The sequence below is a fragment of the Canis lupus genome, chromosome 9 (assembly GCF_011100685.1).
Source record: "Canis lupus familiaris isolate Mischka breed German Shepherd chromosome 9, alternate assembly UU_Cfam_GSD_1.0, whole genome shotgun sequence".
NCBI lineage: Eukaryota > Metazoa > Chordata > Mammalia > Carnivora > Canidae > Canis > Canis lupus.
The window spans coordinates 24,391,492-24,405,417 of record NC_049230.1 but is presented as its reverse complement, the minus strand read 5'-3'; the positions used below and the strand labels follow the sequence as shown (position 1 = coordinate 24,405,417).

General features: G+C 42.1%; 1 protein-coding gene across 2 annotated transcripts in view; it reads left to right on the top strand.

The window, feature by feature from the left end:
- The window catches only part of SKAP1 (src kinase associated phosphoprotein 1), a 287,830-nt gene that overhangs the window by 246,640 nt on the left and 27,264 nt on the right, over nt 1–13,926 (top strand). For both annotated transcript variants that reach the window (XR_005364446.1, XM_038547555.1), the window contains exon 10: nt 9,509–9,559. Coding sequence is in view for 1 of the 2 variants with exons in the window: in XM_038547555.1 (XP_038403483.1) it covers nt 9,509–9,559 (51 nt within the window). In the remaining variant the exon portion in view is untranslated. The remainder of the gene's footprint in view (nt 1–9,508; nt 9,560–13,926) is intronic.

Sequence of the window (13,926 nt, the reverse complement as noted above, 5' to 3'; positions counted from 1 at the left end):
GTCTCTCATGAATAAATAAATAAAATCTTAAAAAAAAAAAAAAGAAGAAGAAGAAGAAGAAGAAGAGCATAGAGAAGCTTCATTGAAGCTTCCATGATTCCCACCCAGTACAGAAGTTCTCCCTTGCTCTGGGAGCAAGATGACTTGATCAGGGAGTGTCTTTCACCTTTGCCATGTGAAGTAATTTATTACATATGTTGACAAGATTAAAGAGTCAAGACTACTCAGGTTGGCCTTCACTGGTTTACTCTGGATCTTTAAGTGGGTCACCAAAACGCTCTAGTTTCAACTTCTTTTCTTTGTAAATGTGAAAATAATATAAAGTCACCTCAAAATGAGGAAGGTGATCAAAAGTCTATAGGAATACAGATAAGTGCTGGCAAACTTTGTCAGTAGCCTAAGACCCTGATAGAGTACAACTCATTAGTACTTAGTTCATATATACCACAAATCTAATTGCATCTCCTATGCATAAACCTGTTTCCTCAGCCCACCATCACAGCAGGCCCATGTACATATTTCTTTTCTTCCAAAGGCATGGTAACCGGCATTTCAAAAAATGTATAGTCATCAGTGCTTCCGCATAGCCCCTTCTTGTGGGAACAAGAGCAGCTGTCGAATGGTGCAGAGCACAGTGGGGGTCAGACTGTGGAAAACCGAAGCCTGAGCCTTTTAATTGTGAGGTAGTTAGACCACAGGAACGCTGAATCTTCAAGTCCATTCAGAAAGATCGCTCCTGTGGAAATTTGCCAGGAGTTCAGTGCTCTGCTGAGAAATTCGAGTTAAGCCAAAATTTATAGCAGTTTAAACCTCAATCCCAGATGAACTTAGGAACATAGGTGAATCTAAGGCCCCCTAATGACAGGACTGGTTGCTAAAAAGCCAGGGTCAGCAAGCAACCTGCATTTCAGGGATTCCTAAGAAGAGGGTCTGACCCTGTCAATGCTACATTTATCTCTTCCCTTGGGGGGGTGGGGGAGGAAGCTACGTCATTGCTTCCTGAGTCAAGGAGCAAGGCTGTGGCCCCATGTCTCCTTCTTGCTGAGGACCTCACCCACCTCCCCACCACCAAGGAGAGCCTGCTACTTCCCCTAGCACTTCCAGCCTCTGCCAGCCCGACTTCCCCAGCCTTTTTGTTGTGTTTTATTATGCAAATGATATCTTGGTTGAGGTCGAGCCATTTCTTGTGTCTGAAGTTAAAAAAAAAATGATAATTTCCTCAGCAAGTCATCGTCGTTAATGAAGTTTTACAAAAACAGATACAACCAAAGGAAAATAAAATTTCACAGGTGATAAATTTTTCCAATTTCCCTGGCAGAATTCGATAGGATTGTTAAATTAAGAGTGAAGGTGTCTGTTAGAAAGCAACGAGCAGTGATGGGTAATTTTATAGAGTGGAAAATTGAATCAAATTGCTACATTAAAACACAGCTCCTCTGAGAATCTTCCCTTTCACAGTCTGCTCCATTGCAACAGCAGGGTGCAGAAATGGATCTAATTCACAACACTCCCTAAAAGGAGATATACTCCTCAACTTGGCCAGAATCTTCTTAGGGAGCTCACATTCTACTCACTGTCATCCAGGCTGGGGGGAAATATCCAGGTGACACACCACTTTGGGTTACAGCTGTGGAAGAGTGCTCTGGGAAAACCTCGCTGAACCACTCAGCCTTCTGGGGAGCAAAGAAGGGCCTTTTCATGCACAATGTTTAGTTCTCAAAGGAACCAGGGAAGAGAGGCCTGATGCTCAGAGGCACAGAGCAAAGGACAGGAAAGAGAGGAGCCTTGGGAAATGAGATGAGTTTGGAACCATCACCTTCCACCCAGGCAATGGGTCGATGAATGTATAATTGGCTTCTTAAAGACCATCCTTCCCTTGCCTCCTTAACTCCTACCCTGGGCCATCCCCGCACTGCCTCAGAAATTCACATCAATTCAGGTGTTGGAGTGGACTCCAAGGGCATGGAGACTGGTCTGATTTCCCAAGGAAAGCCACTTAGCCTATGCTCACAACTGTCCCTTGAAAGTGAGGAAGGCCACCCAACAGGAGAGCCAGAGACTCTCTTCAGGTTAGGGAAACTGCAGCTAACTTGCTTATAAGTGTCCAAAAAAACCTGTTCCCAGCCAACACGTTCTTTCCTGAAAGCTTCTAGCCATCACAGGTTTTAGAAACCGCATTGGGGGTGGGCTATATTGATACTTAATAATGATATGAATATTTTAGCACCTAGTCTTTATCACCCATACCACTTCCCACCCATACCACTCAGCTTGTTGCTTCTGGAATTTTCTGTTCATTATACATGTGCTACAATACCAGTCCCAGAGGAATTGAAAGGGAATACGAGGGCACCTGACACTGCCTACCTTCTGCTGCTAACTCACAAGATCTTACTGAGCAGCAGCATATGAGAAACAGCAAGGTATGGCTGGTAAGAGTACTGGCTCTAAGTCAGAATGGACCTCTTCAGCCACCTGCTAGTTGTGAGATCTTGAGCAAGTTCTTTGCCCTCTCTGTATGTGATTTTCCCACCTGTACAATGGGAATAACAGTAGTACCTATCATGGAGGGAGTCTGTGAGTAGCCTAGAGCTAGAGTTTGTAAACCACTTAGAACAGAGCCCTGGCATACAGTGAGTACTCAATAAATGCTGGCTATTAGGAATTTGGTGCTGTTTGAGTAGGAATTGTTGCCTCCTTGAAAAATTGAGGGATGGCTAGTTCCCCGCCTCCACCAACCAAACCTGAGACAGTCCAGTTGGACATTTTCAGCTATATGTATGAAGCAGGTGAAATTGAAAATCCTCAGCAGATGGAATGTGGAGTGCACCTTCTGCTCAGGCCTGTTTTTACTGCAAGGACAGGTGCTGGGTAGAGGTATGGCCAACGGTAACATTGGATTGTGCTAACACTGCATACCCATCAAAAGTCAAATGACTGGGGCTTCTAATATTTGTTTCATTGTAACAGGTAAATGCCTTTTGCAGAGAATCCTTAGTAGCATTCTGCTACTCCTTCCTCTTTGGTCTGGGGCCTACACAAGCCTCATTGTCTCAATGGGAAGGCCATGTACATGAGATCTCCCTTTCAGAGTATAATTTCAATGGTCTTCCTAGTAGAGAGAAAAGTGCTCATAACACATACACATACAGTCAATACAAAAACTTTTTTTCCTAATCAAAATAATATATGGGTCATCAAATTAAATGCACTACATCACATTGATTATGGGATAATTAGCATTTGCTACGTAGCTGGCACTGTCCTTCCCATGAGGGAAAACCAGAGCACTCAAGGTTTTCAGCCAAGACCGCAAAAATGTTAGTCCTGGGTTAGTATGGTTTCAAGGTTGGTATCCGGTGGGATTTCTGAACATCCGTGTTGAGCATAGGGGGCCCTTGACTTTTAAGATCTCATTTGCAGTAGATTAAACTATAGAGAATTACCACAAGGAAATACTGAAGCAATACATGCAAGATGGGAGGCTTCTCTGAGCTTTCTCTCACCCCTCCCGGACTATTTGACCAGCTAGACCAGGCCCAGTTTTGTAATTTGATATTCCATAAAAGGACAACTTTTATCAGGTTTCACTTTCTCTGGGGCCTCAAAGCTGGAATCCAGCAAGGTGCCCGAGACCATTGTGCAGCTTTAACTGGGGCCTTGTAGCAGCTGCTGTGACAACAGAATCTGGCTGTGTTCTCAGGAGAGATTTTAGGAGAGCAAAAGGGAAGAGAGACAATGATTTCTCCCTAGGAATTTCTGTGTGCATTCTGACACTGCCCACACTGCCCCGGAGGGTTGTTCAGACCCAGAAATCAGATTGCTTTATAATAAAGCATATAACTGGGTTGTTGTTTTTTTTAATTTGAGTCAAATGGAAACAAGCATTCTATGGAATTATCTTCCCCCCTTTACTGTTATCCAGATGCACAGGAAGAAGAAATGGTGAGAGTAGGTCTAAGGAAAGAAAAAAACAGATACCAAGAACACAAAGTTTATGAAGAAAGGGATTTTCAGTTTCACAGAAAAGCAACAGCACTCCGTGGGGGGCAGAGGGGAGTATCCACGCATCAATGCCATCAGCAGGCCTGAGCTTCCTAGCGGTTTCTGTCTCTCACTCCCCTGAACACTGGGCCTAGCCATGAGGTGGTGTTTGGCCAGCACCAAAACCAGAATCATGCTTGGGTTTTTTCATCTAGAATATCTTGCCTGAGCTCAGCCTCTGAATCTGCTCTCCTCCGCATTCTGCTCAAACATGTCTCCTTAGTGACACCTTCCCAGATACTCAACTAGAATTGAGCTCTGTTACAGCCCTTACCACAGTGATTTGTATTCAGGTCTTTCTCCACCAATTAGTAGGTGCTCAATTATTATTTGTGAAATTAAATTCAGCGCATTCCAAGTGTTGCAGTTAGCACAAATTGGATTTAATATCGTGTACATCAAGACCCATACCACAGAGATAGGATGCAAATATTCTGAGGTAACAGTTGAGATTAAAAACTATACAACAGAGAATTAAGTGTGTTATTAGCATCTTGCTCATATTTTCTGTGTTGTCTGAAGAGGTGCTGTGGCATTCACAGATTTATAGTATATCTGTGCATGCAGTGGAGTGGTTTCTGTTCCCACTTTTCTGCATGCTCTCTTCTCTGAATCTATCTGCATTTCTCTTGCATCTGTCACCAGAGCACCTTGACATCTGGTTGCACATTGATACATTTGGCATTTTTTAAGCTTCTGTCACCTTGCTTTGTTTGAGGAAAGTGATTTCCCTCTTTCTGACCCAGTCATTTTTTTTTAAATGTTGTTCTCAGTTTAGCCAACATCAGAGCAGCACTTCAGAAAGGAGCCAGGTGTCATGGGAAGCTGGCTCCTCTCTGTGTCTCTGCGATGGAGTCAGTGTCCTGTTCCTTTCAGCCTCTCATTAGTGTCCCTGACATTGTGCCAAGAGTGTTGATTGAAATCAACTCTCTGGATACTGATGCTCATTTGTGATGCCCCATGGTTCTCTTACACGTTCACAAGCTAACAGAATCTTCCTCAACTGTTTTCCCAGTTGAGATGAGATATTTGGGAATCAAGTAGAGCATTTAATGTAATAAGTGGACAGTAATCTTTAGAGGTTAATTTGTTTAAAACCTATGTAAGGTTGGGGTCCCATATGCCCTGTTAGGAGCAAGGACCATTATAATCTATTACTGTTTAAAGTTGAGCTAGCACATAAATTTTAATTCTCTCTTAAATGAAGATGTATTCTAGTAGATGTAATGCTAAAATGCCTAATAATATTCTTATAAAGAAGTTCAATAAGCTCTTTAGCCTAAAGAAGAAAATTTTTTTCAAAATAATCTCTTTGAAATTGAAGGTTCATTTTACAGATGAAAAAAGAAAGAGAGAAATCTAGCTGTTTAGCCCACCCTCTTTCATGAGCAAAGAGACATTTCTTTCTGTTGCCATCTAATTGGTTTTCTCGACTTTGGAGTTTGAAAGATACCAGTTTGATTTCATTGAAGGATCCAAGATAAAGTGTCTGCCTCTCTGTATTGTGCTCTCTGCAGCTAGGAAGGTGCTGAGAGCTGCTGCCTTTCACACCAGCTCTGGAGAGATTGCCTTCACTATGTGATGGCACCTCCATACTCACACTTTCAAAGGCACAGCACCCAGACTCTCACATCAGTAGCTAGGCTTCTCGACTTGAGTCCACTTTCAGCCACCCGGGAAGGTCAGCGTTGGATAGAACAGATGTGGGGATTAGAGCTTCCCTGTTCACATCCATCATGGAAGAGGTTAGTAATGGTGGTAAATGATATATAAGATCAGTGTTCTGCTTGCTTTCTAGGTGACTCCACAGGCGCAATGGAAATCAGAGTATTTGGTCTGGAATTGAACTGCATAGAACAGATTTTTATTTTTCCCATTTTTGTATCATGACTAGATTAAGTGCTGTTGCCTGAAAGGATAAAGGAATCAAGTTTAGTTTTCATTTTTATCATTGCAAATACATTTACATTCTCCTATTTTACAAATGCAAAGAGCAAGCAAGCCACTTTCAATAATTTATTTTAAAATCAATGCTAATGAGGTTATGTCTCGTCAGTGGCCGAGTTTTACAATAAAGTCTGATTTATTTAGAAAAGATCTTTGGTGTAGCTTCCCATCTAATGGTGGTGGGAAGGAGGTGGAGTCACAAGCACGGTGACCCTCCAACTTCGGATCCAATTTGTAATTCACAGCGGAGATCTGACCCAATTTACATTGATTAGAATTGGGAGGAAGAGACATCTGTGCACAGACAGCAGAGGTAGAATAAACCATCTCTGCAAAAGTGCCTAAGCACAGCAAATTATTGGTCTTTGTGATTGAGTTGTTTGGTATCAGCCGAAGAGATGCTCCCTGTCCAAATTGTTGCGTATCTCTAAAACTGAGGCCATACCAACTCTTCTTTTAATGTTTTCAATCCTGTGAAATTGGTCCCAAGTCAAAAAGGAAAAGCATCACAGCAGAGGAAGGAAGGAAGTGGGCAAGTAATAGGAAGACAATGTGCAAAGAATGATGTTTAACGTGATTTATTTCAGCAAGATCTATTTCCGATATTCGGTTTCACTTCTCCATTATCTCACATCTTTATTCCTCATGGTGGCAGGGGAGGGGGGATGGGGGGAGCACTACAGGTAGTAAGGAATTCTCTGCTGTGAGGCCATATGTGAAGGTAAGAAGAGTTGAGTTCTTTTCCCACAGAATCTTGTAGGGCAAATATATATTATATATACAATAATTTTTTAATCTTAGTAACATATGACTCATTTCCCCAGAATATCAATCCCTTAATTTTTATTTTTGCAGGGAAATGTATCATTTTGTATGTGAAATCAATAACTTCTTTAATGTTCTATAATGCTCCAACATGTTTGTGCTGTCTCTTCTTACTTACGAGCTCAGAGTTTACTTCCCCCATTCTGACATACCTGAATTCATATTGCCCTATAAAACATATTTTAAAAAAAGAAAGGTGATCCCTGGGTGGCTGAGCAGTTTAGTGCCTGCCTTTGGCCTAGGGCATGATCCTGGAGAACCAGGATCGAGTCCTGCGTCGGGGTCCCTGTGTGGAGCCTGCTTCTCCCTCTGCCTGTGTCTGCCTCTCTCTGTGTGTCTCTCATAAATAAATAAATAAAGTCAAAAAAAAAAAAAGAGAGAAAGAAGAAAGAAAGAAAGAAAGAAAGAAAGAAAGAAAGAAAGAAAGAAAGAAAGAAAGAAAGAAAGAAAGAAAGAAGAAAGAAAGGGGGTGCAGTCCTGGTGGTTCAACGGTTTAGCGCCGCCTTCAGCCCAGGGCGTGATTCTGGAGAACCAGGATCAAGTCCCACGTCGGGCTCCCTACATGGAGCCTACTTCTCCCTCTGCCTGTGTCTCTGCGCCTCTCTCTCTCTCTCTCTCCCATGAATAAATAAATAAAATCTTAAAAAAAAAAAAAAAGGGACCCCTGGGTGGCTCAGCGGTTGAGCACCTGCCTTCAGCTCAGGGCCTAATCAAGCCCCACATCAGGCTCCCTGTGAGGAGCTTGCTTCTCCCTCTGTTTATGTCTCTGCCTCTCTCTCTGTGTCTCTCATGAATAAATAAATAAAATCTTTATAAATAAATAAATAGATAGATAAATAAGTAAATAAATAAATAAATATTTTTAAAAATTAAAAAAAAAGGAACTGTCCCCAGGCCAGCTCCTCAAAAGTTTCATTTATTGGCATAACTATGGGGAAACAAGCGAGGTAAGTGTCCCAAGACCCAGGAAGAGAAAGTAAATGTGGACCAAAAAGACCTAAGTATTCAATCTTTAAGAAGTTGCTTACTATGCCCCATTAATTGTGTGTGTGTGTGTGTGTGTGTGTGAGAGAGAGAGAGAGACAGACAGACAAAGAGATAGAGACAAAGATGATGAAAAGGAAAATAGCAACTGTGTTTTTACTCATCTTACTCCACGTATAAAATGGCTTAATATGGGACGCGTGGGTGGCTCAGCAGTTGAGTCCTGCCTTTGGCTCAGGACGTGACCCCTGAGTCCCGGAATCAAGTCCCACATCAGGCTCCTTGCATGGAGACTGCTTCTCCCTCTACCTGTGTCTCTGCCTCTCTCTCTGTGTCTTTCATGAATAAATAAATAAAATCTTCTTTAAAAATTGGCTTAATAGGGATCCCTGGGTGGCGCAGCGGTTTGGCGCCTGCCTTTGGCCCAGGGCGCGATCCTGGAGACCCGGGATCGAATCCCACGTCAGGCTCCCGGTGCATGGAGCCTGCTTCTCCCTCTGCCTATGTCTCTGCCTCTCTCTCTCTCTCTCTGTGACTATCATAAATAAATAAATAAATAAATAAATAAATAAATAATAATAAAAAATTGGCTTAATAGGGGGATCCCTGGGTGGCTCAGCGGTTTGGTGCCTGCCTTCGGCGTAGGGCCTGATCCTGGAGTCCTGGGATCGGGTCCCGCGTCTGGCTCCCTGCATGGGGCCTGCTTCTCCCTCTGCCTATGTCTCTGCCTCTCATGCCTCTCTCATGAATAAATAAATAAAATCTTAAAAGAAAAAAAGCAACATTGAGGAGTGAGAAGATAATACAAATGAAAAATACAAATGATAATACAAATTTTTAAAAATGGCTTAATATGATTCTGGTACTCATGCTTTCTTATAAAGGTCCAATTCCCATGGTAGCAGATAGTATGAAGTCTGAGAGGAAACAGGTTAATGAGGGCACAAAACAGGCCAATCATGTTGTGACTTTGACCATATAAACACTTGATTGGAGTTAGACAATAGCACTGACTTATAACCCATTGTGTACCTGCAGCAATTAATTAAAAGACCATTCCAACTGCCCTCAGGAGCTTACACTCTAATGAACAAGGCAGGCTGAATAACAACAATAAAAAGATAACTGCAAGCCCCAAGTACTAGGAACATAAAATTACTTACATGACCAGCTTCTGCTACAGCTGAACAAAACCTGATACATTAAGGACTAATTAATCATGGAGGGTTTAAACACGTGCTTAGCTACACACACACATACACACACACACACACACACACACACACAGTAACTCTGGATGCTTACACAGAGATAATACATTTAGAAGAGAATTCTAGAAGGAGAAGAGAAATATAGCTTGAGGGAAAGGATCAGGATTCTAGTGATAGGTGCCTAAATAATCCAGTGGATTGAAAGCTCCACAAGGGCAGGGACCCTGCTTATCACCTATCACTGCATCTGCTGTTTCTAGAGAGGCACCTTGCATATAATAAGCACTTAAAAATGTTTATGAATGAATGAATGAGTAGGGAAGGAGAGGGCCAGTTTGGAGATGCGAGATGATTTAAAAAAAAAAAAAGAAGAAGAAGAAGAAGAATTGTTTCCTTGAAAAGAAAAAGATGAGCTCTGAGAAAGCAGATCCACCAGTATAAAGAGCGTAAGACTATCAACCACTAATTGCTAATGCTGATTGTGTTTATCCCCTCAGATGAAGAGCATGATCTGGAAGAGGATCAGAATGGCACTCCACATAAAGGAGGTATGAGAGCTTCACAAATATGCAGGTACTGGGTAGGATTTTTAGGCTTGACTGGAGAAGGCACCTTGCTCCAGACTACAAACATTACCAGACTCACTAATTAAGAGGGTCCGGTGTGTCTACCTCAAAAGCCCCAGATAAGATGACTGGATAGGGAAATATCTCAATCTTAAAAGCAGCCACTCACCTTAATTAATGTTCCCGGAACAGCTAAGATTTATCCTAGAGAGGGTAAGAAACCAAACCAGTTATATATTTTTTCCTATCAGTATTTCCTAAATCAGTACAGTGAAAATAGAATTGCCTCATCTCTAAGAGATCAGAGGATTGAGAATGGAAAGAATGGAAATGTCTCCTCTCTGAGAGGCCTGGAGATTGCAAGTTCACAGGGGAATGGAAATGTGTCAGGTCTGAAAAGTGAATGTGGGGTGAAGGATAGAATTGCTTGGCGACGCTGACTTCTGATGGCCTGGTTTGATTCCAGGCACATTTGAAAATGAATATGTAAGAGGTTTGTTGAATACAAAATTACATCTTATTCATCCCAGACTGTTAACCATGCTTTAAGCAGTTAGTGAGTCCATCCTTTCCTAAGGTCAGATGCCCCTCCAAAGCCTCCTTAAGTGGACCAAGGACCTACTCCATCGTTGTCAGTGAAGGAATATGAATTGCAAGGGCCACCTCAAGGACATCCATCCCATCAGCAGAGCTTAAATCGTGGCTGATTGTAGATACTAGCTTATTTTTTTTTCTTAGAGATTCTATAAAAATCTTAAGCCTAGGAGTTCTTCCCAACTACCTCTTCCTGATCCCTCCCCATTTCCCTGGCCCTTCCTTTTCCCATTCTCCTATCTCTTCCTATCTTTTGCTGTTTTTTCTCTTTGTTATCCACTCAGCAAGACCCCCTTCTCTAAGGTTAGTGCCCTATGGGAAGTAAACATGTAGCAGGTTTAGGGAAGGACCTAACTTCATCAATCCCCAACTTCTCCCAGGGACAAGAGGCAGCATCAGAAATCATGTGCCAGGGACACCTGGGTGACTCAGTGGTTGAGAAATCAGGTGCCAAAGCAGGAGAAAAAGAAAGAACTGGCACAAGTATGATTTAGGATTAATGTAGCTTTCAGTAAGCACCTCATAACAGTAAACCCATATAATTAAGTTCATTCTGAAACCTATTTTCTACCGTTTCCTACTTGGCTGTGCAGAATTCCAACAGAAAATCTGTTTGCTGACCAACCCATGTCCCAAGTCTTTTCTCAACCAACTTCCAACATTGATGCAGAAAAGAAGACACCTCATGTGAACAGCTTGGGTTGAATAACTATAAATTTTCTATGGCCAATTTTATATTAAATTCCATGCAGGAGGGCACCTGGGTGTCTCAGCGGTTAAGCGTCTGCCTTCGACTCAGGTTGTGATCCCAGGGTCCTGGGATTGAGTCCCTCATCAGGCTTACTGCAGGGAACCTGCCTGCCTCTTCTTCTCCCTCTGCCTCTCTCTGTGTGTACCTCGTGAATAAATAAAATCTTTTAAAAATAATAAATAAATAAACAAACTCCATGTAGGAAGCAGCAGTCTCTAGCAAAAGTCTAAAATTCAGTTTCAGGGGATCCCTGGGTGGCTCAGCAGTTTAGCACCGCCTTCAGCCCAGGATGTGATCCTGGGGTCCCAGGATCAAGTCCCACATCGAGCTCCCTGCGTGGAGCCCACTTCTCCCTCTGCCTGTGTCTCTGCCTTCTGTCTCTGTGTCTCTCATGAATAAATAAATTAAATCTTTTTTTAAAATAAAATAAAATTCAGTTTCAGACTCCTCCCTCATCACATTTCCTCTTTCAACCTTTCTTTCTAAGGTTCTATCTTGGGTGGGGGAATGGTGAGGGGAGATTTATTTCTTAACTATTCAACAGTTCTAATTCAAGTAGGTTTTAAAAAAAACAGGCCTTTTGTTCCTCATGCTTCTTGCCTCCAAAATAGGTGTTGTTAAAGTGTAGTGAGCTCTAAATATGTTTCCATGGTTTATACTTCCCACCAGTTATAATGATTGGTGACTTAGTGATTAAAAAACAGAGGACTTTTTGCTCTCTCTGCAGAATCTGAGGCAGGAATTTTTATTATTTGTGTTTACTTATTTATTTATTGAATTTATACAGTGCCTTTTCTCCAGAGAAGCTATAGATATGGCAACAAATATGGAGCATCCAAATGTCATCACTTAGCTTTATAACAATAAAATGTACAGGTCCAAGGAAAGGGTAGGCAGCCCCACAAAGACATATAAAAGGGAACTCTAGGATAATGTGAATTCTTATGTAATAGACAACCTACACAAGTTTGGTTCACTTAATTTTTTTAAATGGTCTTTTTTTATTATTTATGATAATCACAGAGAGAGAGAGAGAGGCAGAGACACAGGCAGAGGAAGAAGCAGGCTCCATGCACCTGGGAGCCCGACGTGGGACTCGATCCCGGGTCTCCAGGATCGTGCCCTGGGCCAAAGGCAGGCGCTAAACTGCTGCGCCACCCAGGGATCCCCAGTTCACTTAATTTTTTTCTCAGATGTCATATGTCTTTGGCAGGGTGGCGGACTTTTCTCCTAAAAGATACCGTGGCTAGCAGGGTTACCTTTAAAATCCACATGGTTTTCTCCAGAACTCTTCCAGGGATCCTGTTCCCAGAAATGCTGTGCTTTCCCATGATACAATTGCTAACATTTTTAAAGCCCAACTAGATCTTATCAGAAGAGGGGAAAAAAAGGAATTCAGTTTATCCTCATTGGGTGTTAATGACCCTGTAAGATGTAATTTCTTTTATTTTATTCTGTTACCTAGAAAATCTATCACAGCCTTGTAGTATTGATTGTTCAATCTATAAAGAGCTCAGTTTACAGCATGACTGCTAGTAACAGGGTTATTTTAATGAGTGACTCTTCAACACCTCAGATTCTCACTAAATTGCAACCCATCAGCCTAACAGTCTAACACTAAGTGTCTTCTGTGATGAGAGCTTATCTCCCTTCCCTATCATGAGAAGGCAATATCCAGGTAACGAAAAATAAAACTCATTCTGTGCTGTTTATATGAAAATTACTGGCCATTGGCTTGAGTATGCCATGTCAAATAAAAAGCCAAGCTGGAGGCACAACTCATCCTTAGATATATCAAATACCTGACCAAGGAGGATCTCCAAACACGTTGTTTTCACTCTAAAATGGTAGGCCAATTCAGCCAAAAAAGAGCCCACATGTGGTACCTTCTGCAGGGCAGAAAAGGAGTCACTGATGAACTTCCACCACCAAGGCACTTTTCCATTTTAGTGCATACCAATGGAGTGATTACATGAAAGGGACAGAGGAAAGCCACAGAAGTATTTGCAGCTCTTACTTTTTGAAACCTATTTCCCAAGACCAAACATTAGTTGATCAGCCAGCTACAATTTTGGCCCAATAAAAGGAGCATGGGAGATGAAGATCAGGATCTGTGAATGTTCTCAACTTCAAAATCATACTTACAACATTAAGGACCATAGAATTTCAAAACCCAAGATTAAAGGGCTGTAAAAATAAGCAAATGGTAATGTTCGGCTGCTCTTCCTATTCTGGTGTGTCAGTGGAGCTTGGCAAATTTCTTTTTTTTTTTTAAGATTTTATGTACTTATTTGAGAAAAAGTGCCCACACGAGCAAAGGGAGGGAGGCAGAGGAAGAGAGAAGTGCAGGAGAGGGAGAAGCAGACTGCCTAATGGGCAGGGAGCCCAATCTAGGGCTCCATCCCAGGACCCTGAGATCATGAACTGAGGTGAAGGCAGGTGCTTAACCAACTGAGCCACCCAGGTACCCTGGCAAATTTCTTTATGCCTTTCTTTCTGAAATGGTTACTAAGGTATCAGACTGAGTCTGCTTTAATGGACTGAACATGGTGGACTTCTCCAGCCTGGCTTAGAAAAATATTTCAAGTCCCTTCCAGTGGGTCATTGCTTTGGCTTTCTCTTTCTCACCTACCCATGGTCTAGCGAGGACTGGCTTTATCCATCTTCTCATTCTGTCTCTCTTTTCCATAATTTGTTAAGTAGTTGCTCCCATAGCCAGGCCTCATTAGTACAGCCCTTTGGCTCATCAAGCAAATGTAAACAGCAGGCTGACCTGCCTTTAGCCTTTTTCCCTTGGTCACAGCTTGAATTCTGGAGCTACCCACTCACTCCCAAACAAAAGCTCAAGGTGACATATGAACCCTAGAAGGAACACAGTCAAGATCTGTTGTTCTTAAGGAGGAGAACAGCCAAAAAGGTGTCCTGGTCCTTTTACCTGAGAACTCTCATTATAGAGGCTCATTTTCAAATTCTGACTCTATCAACAGTAGTACCATCCTGGCCT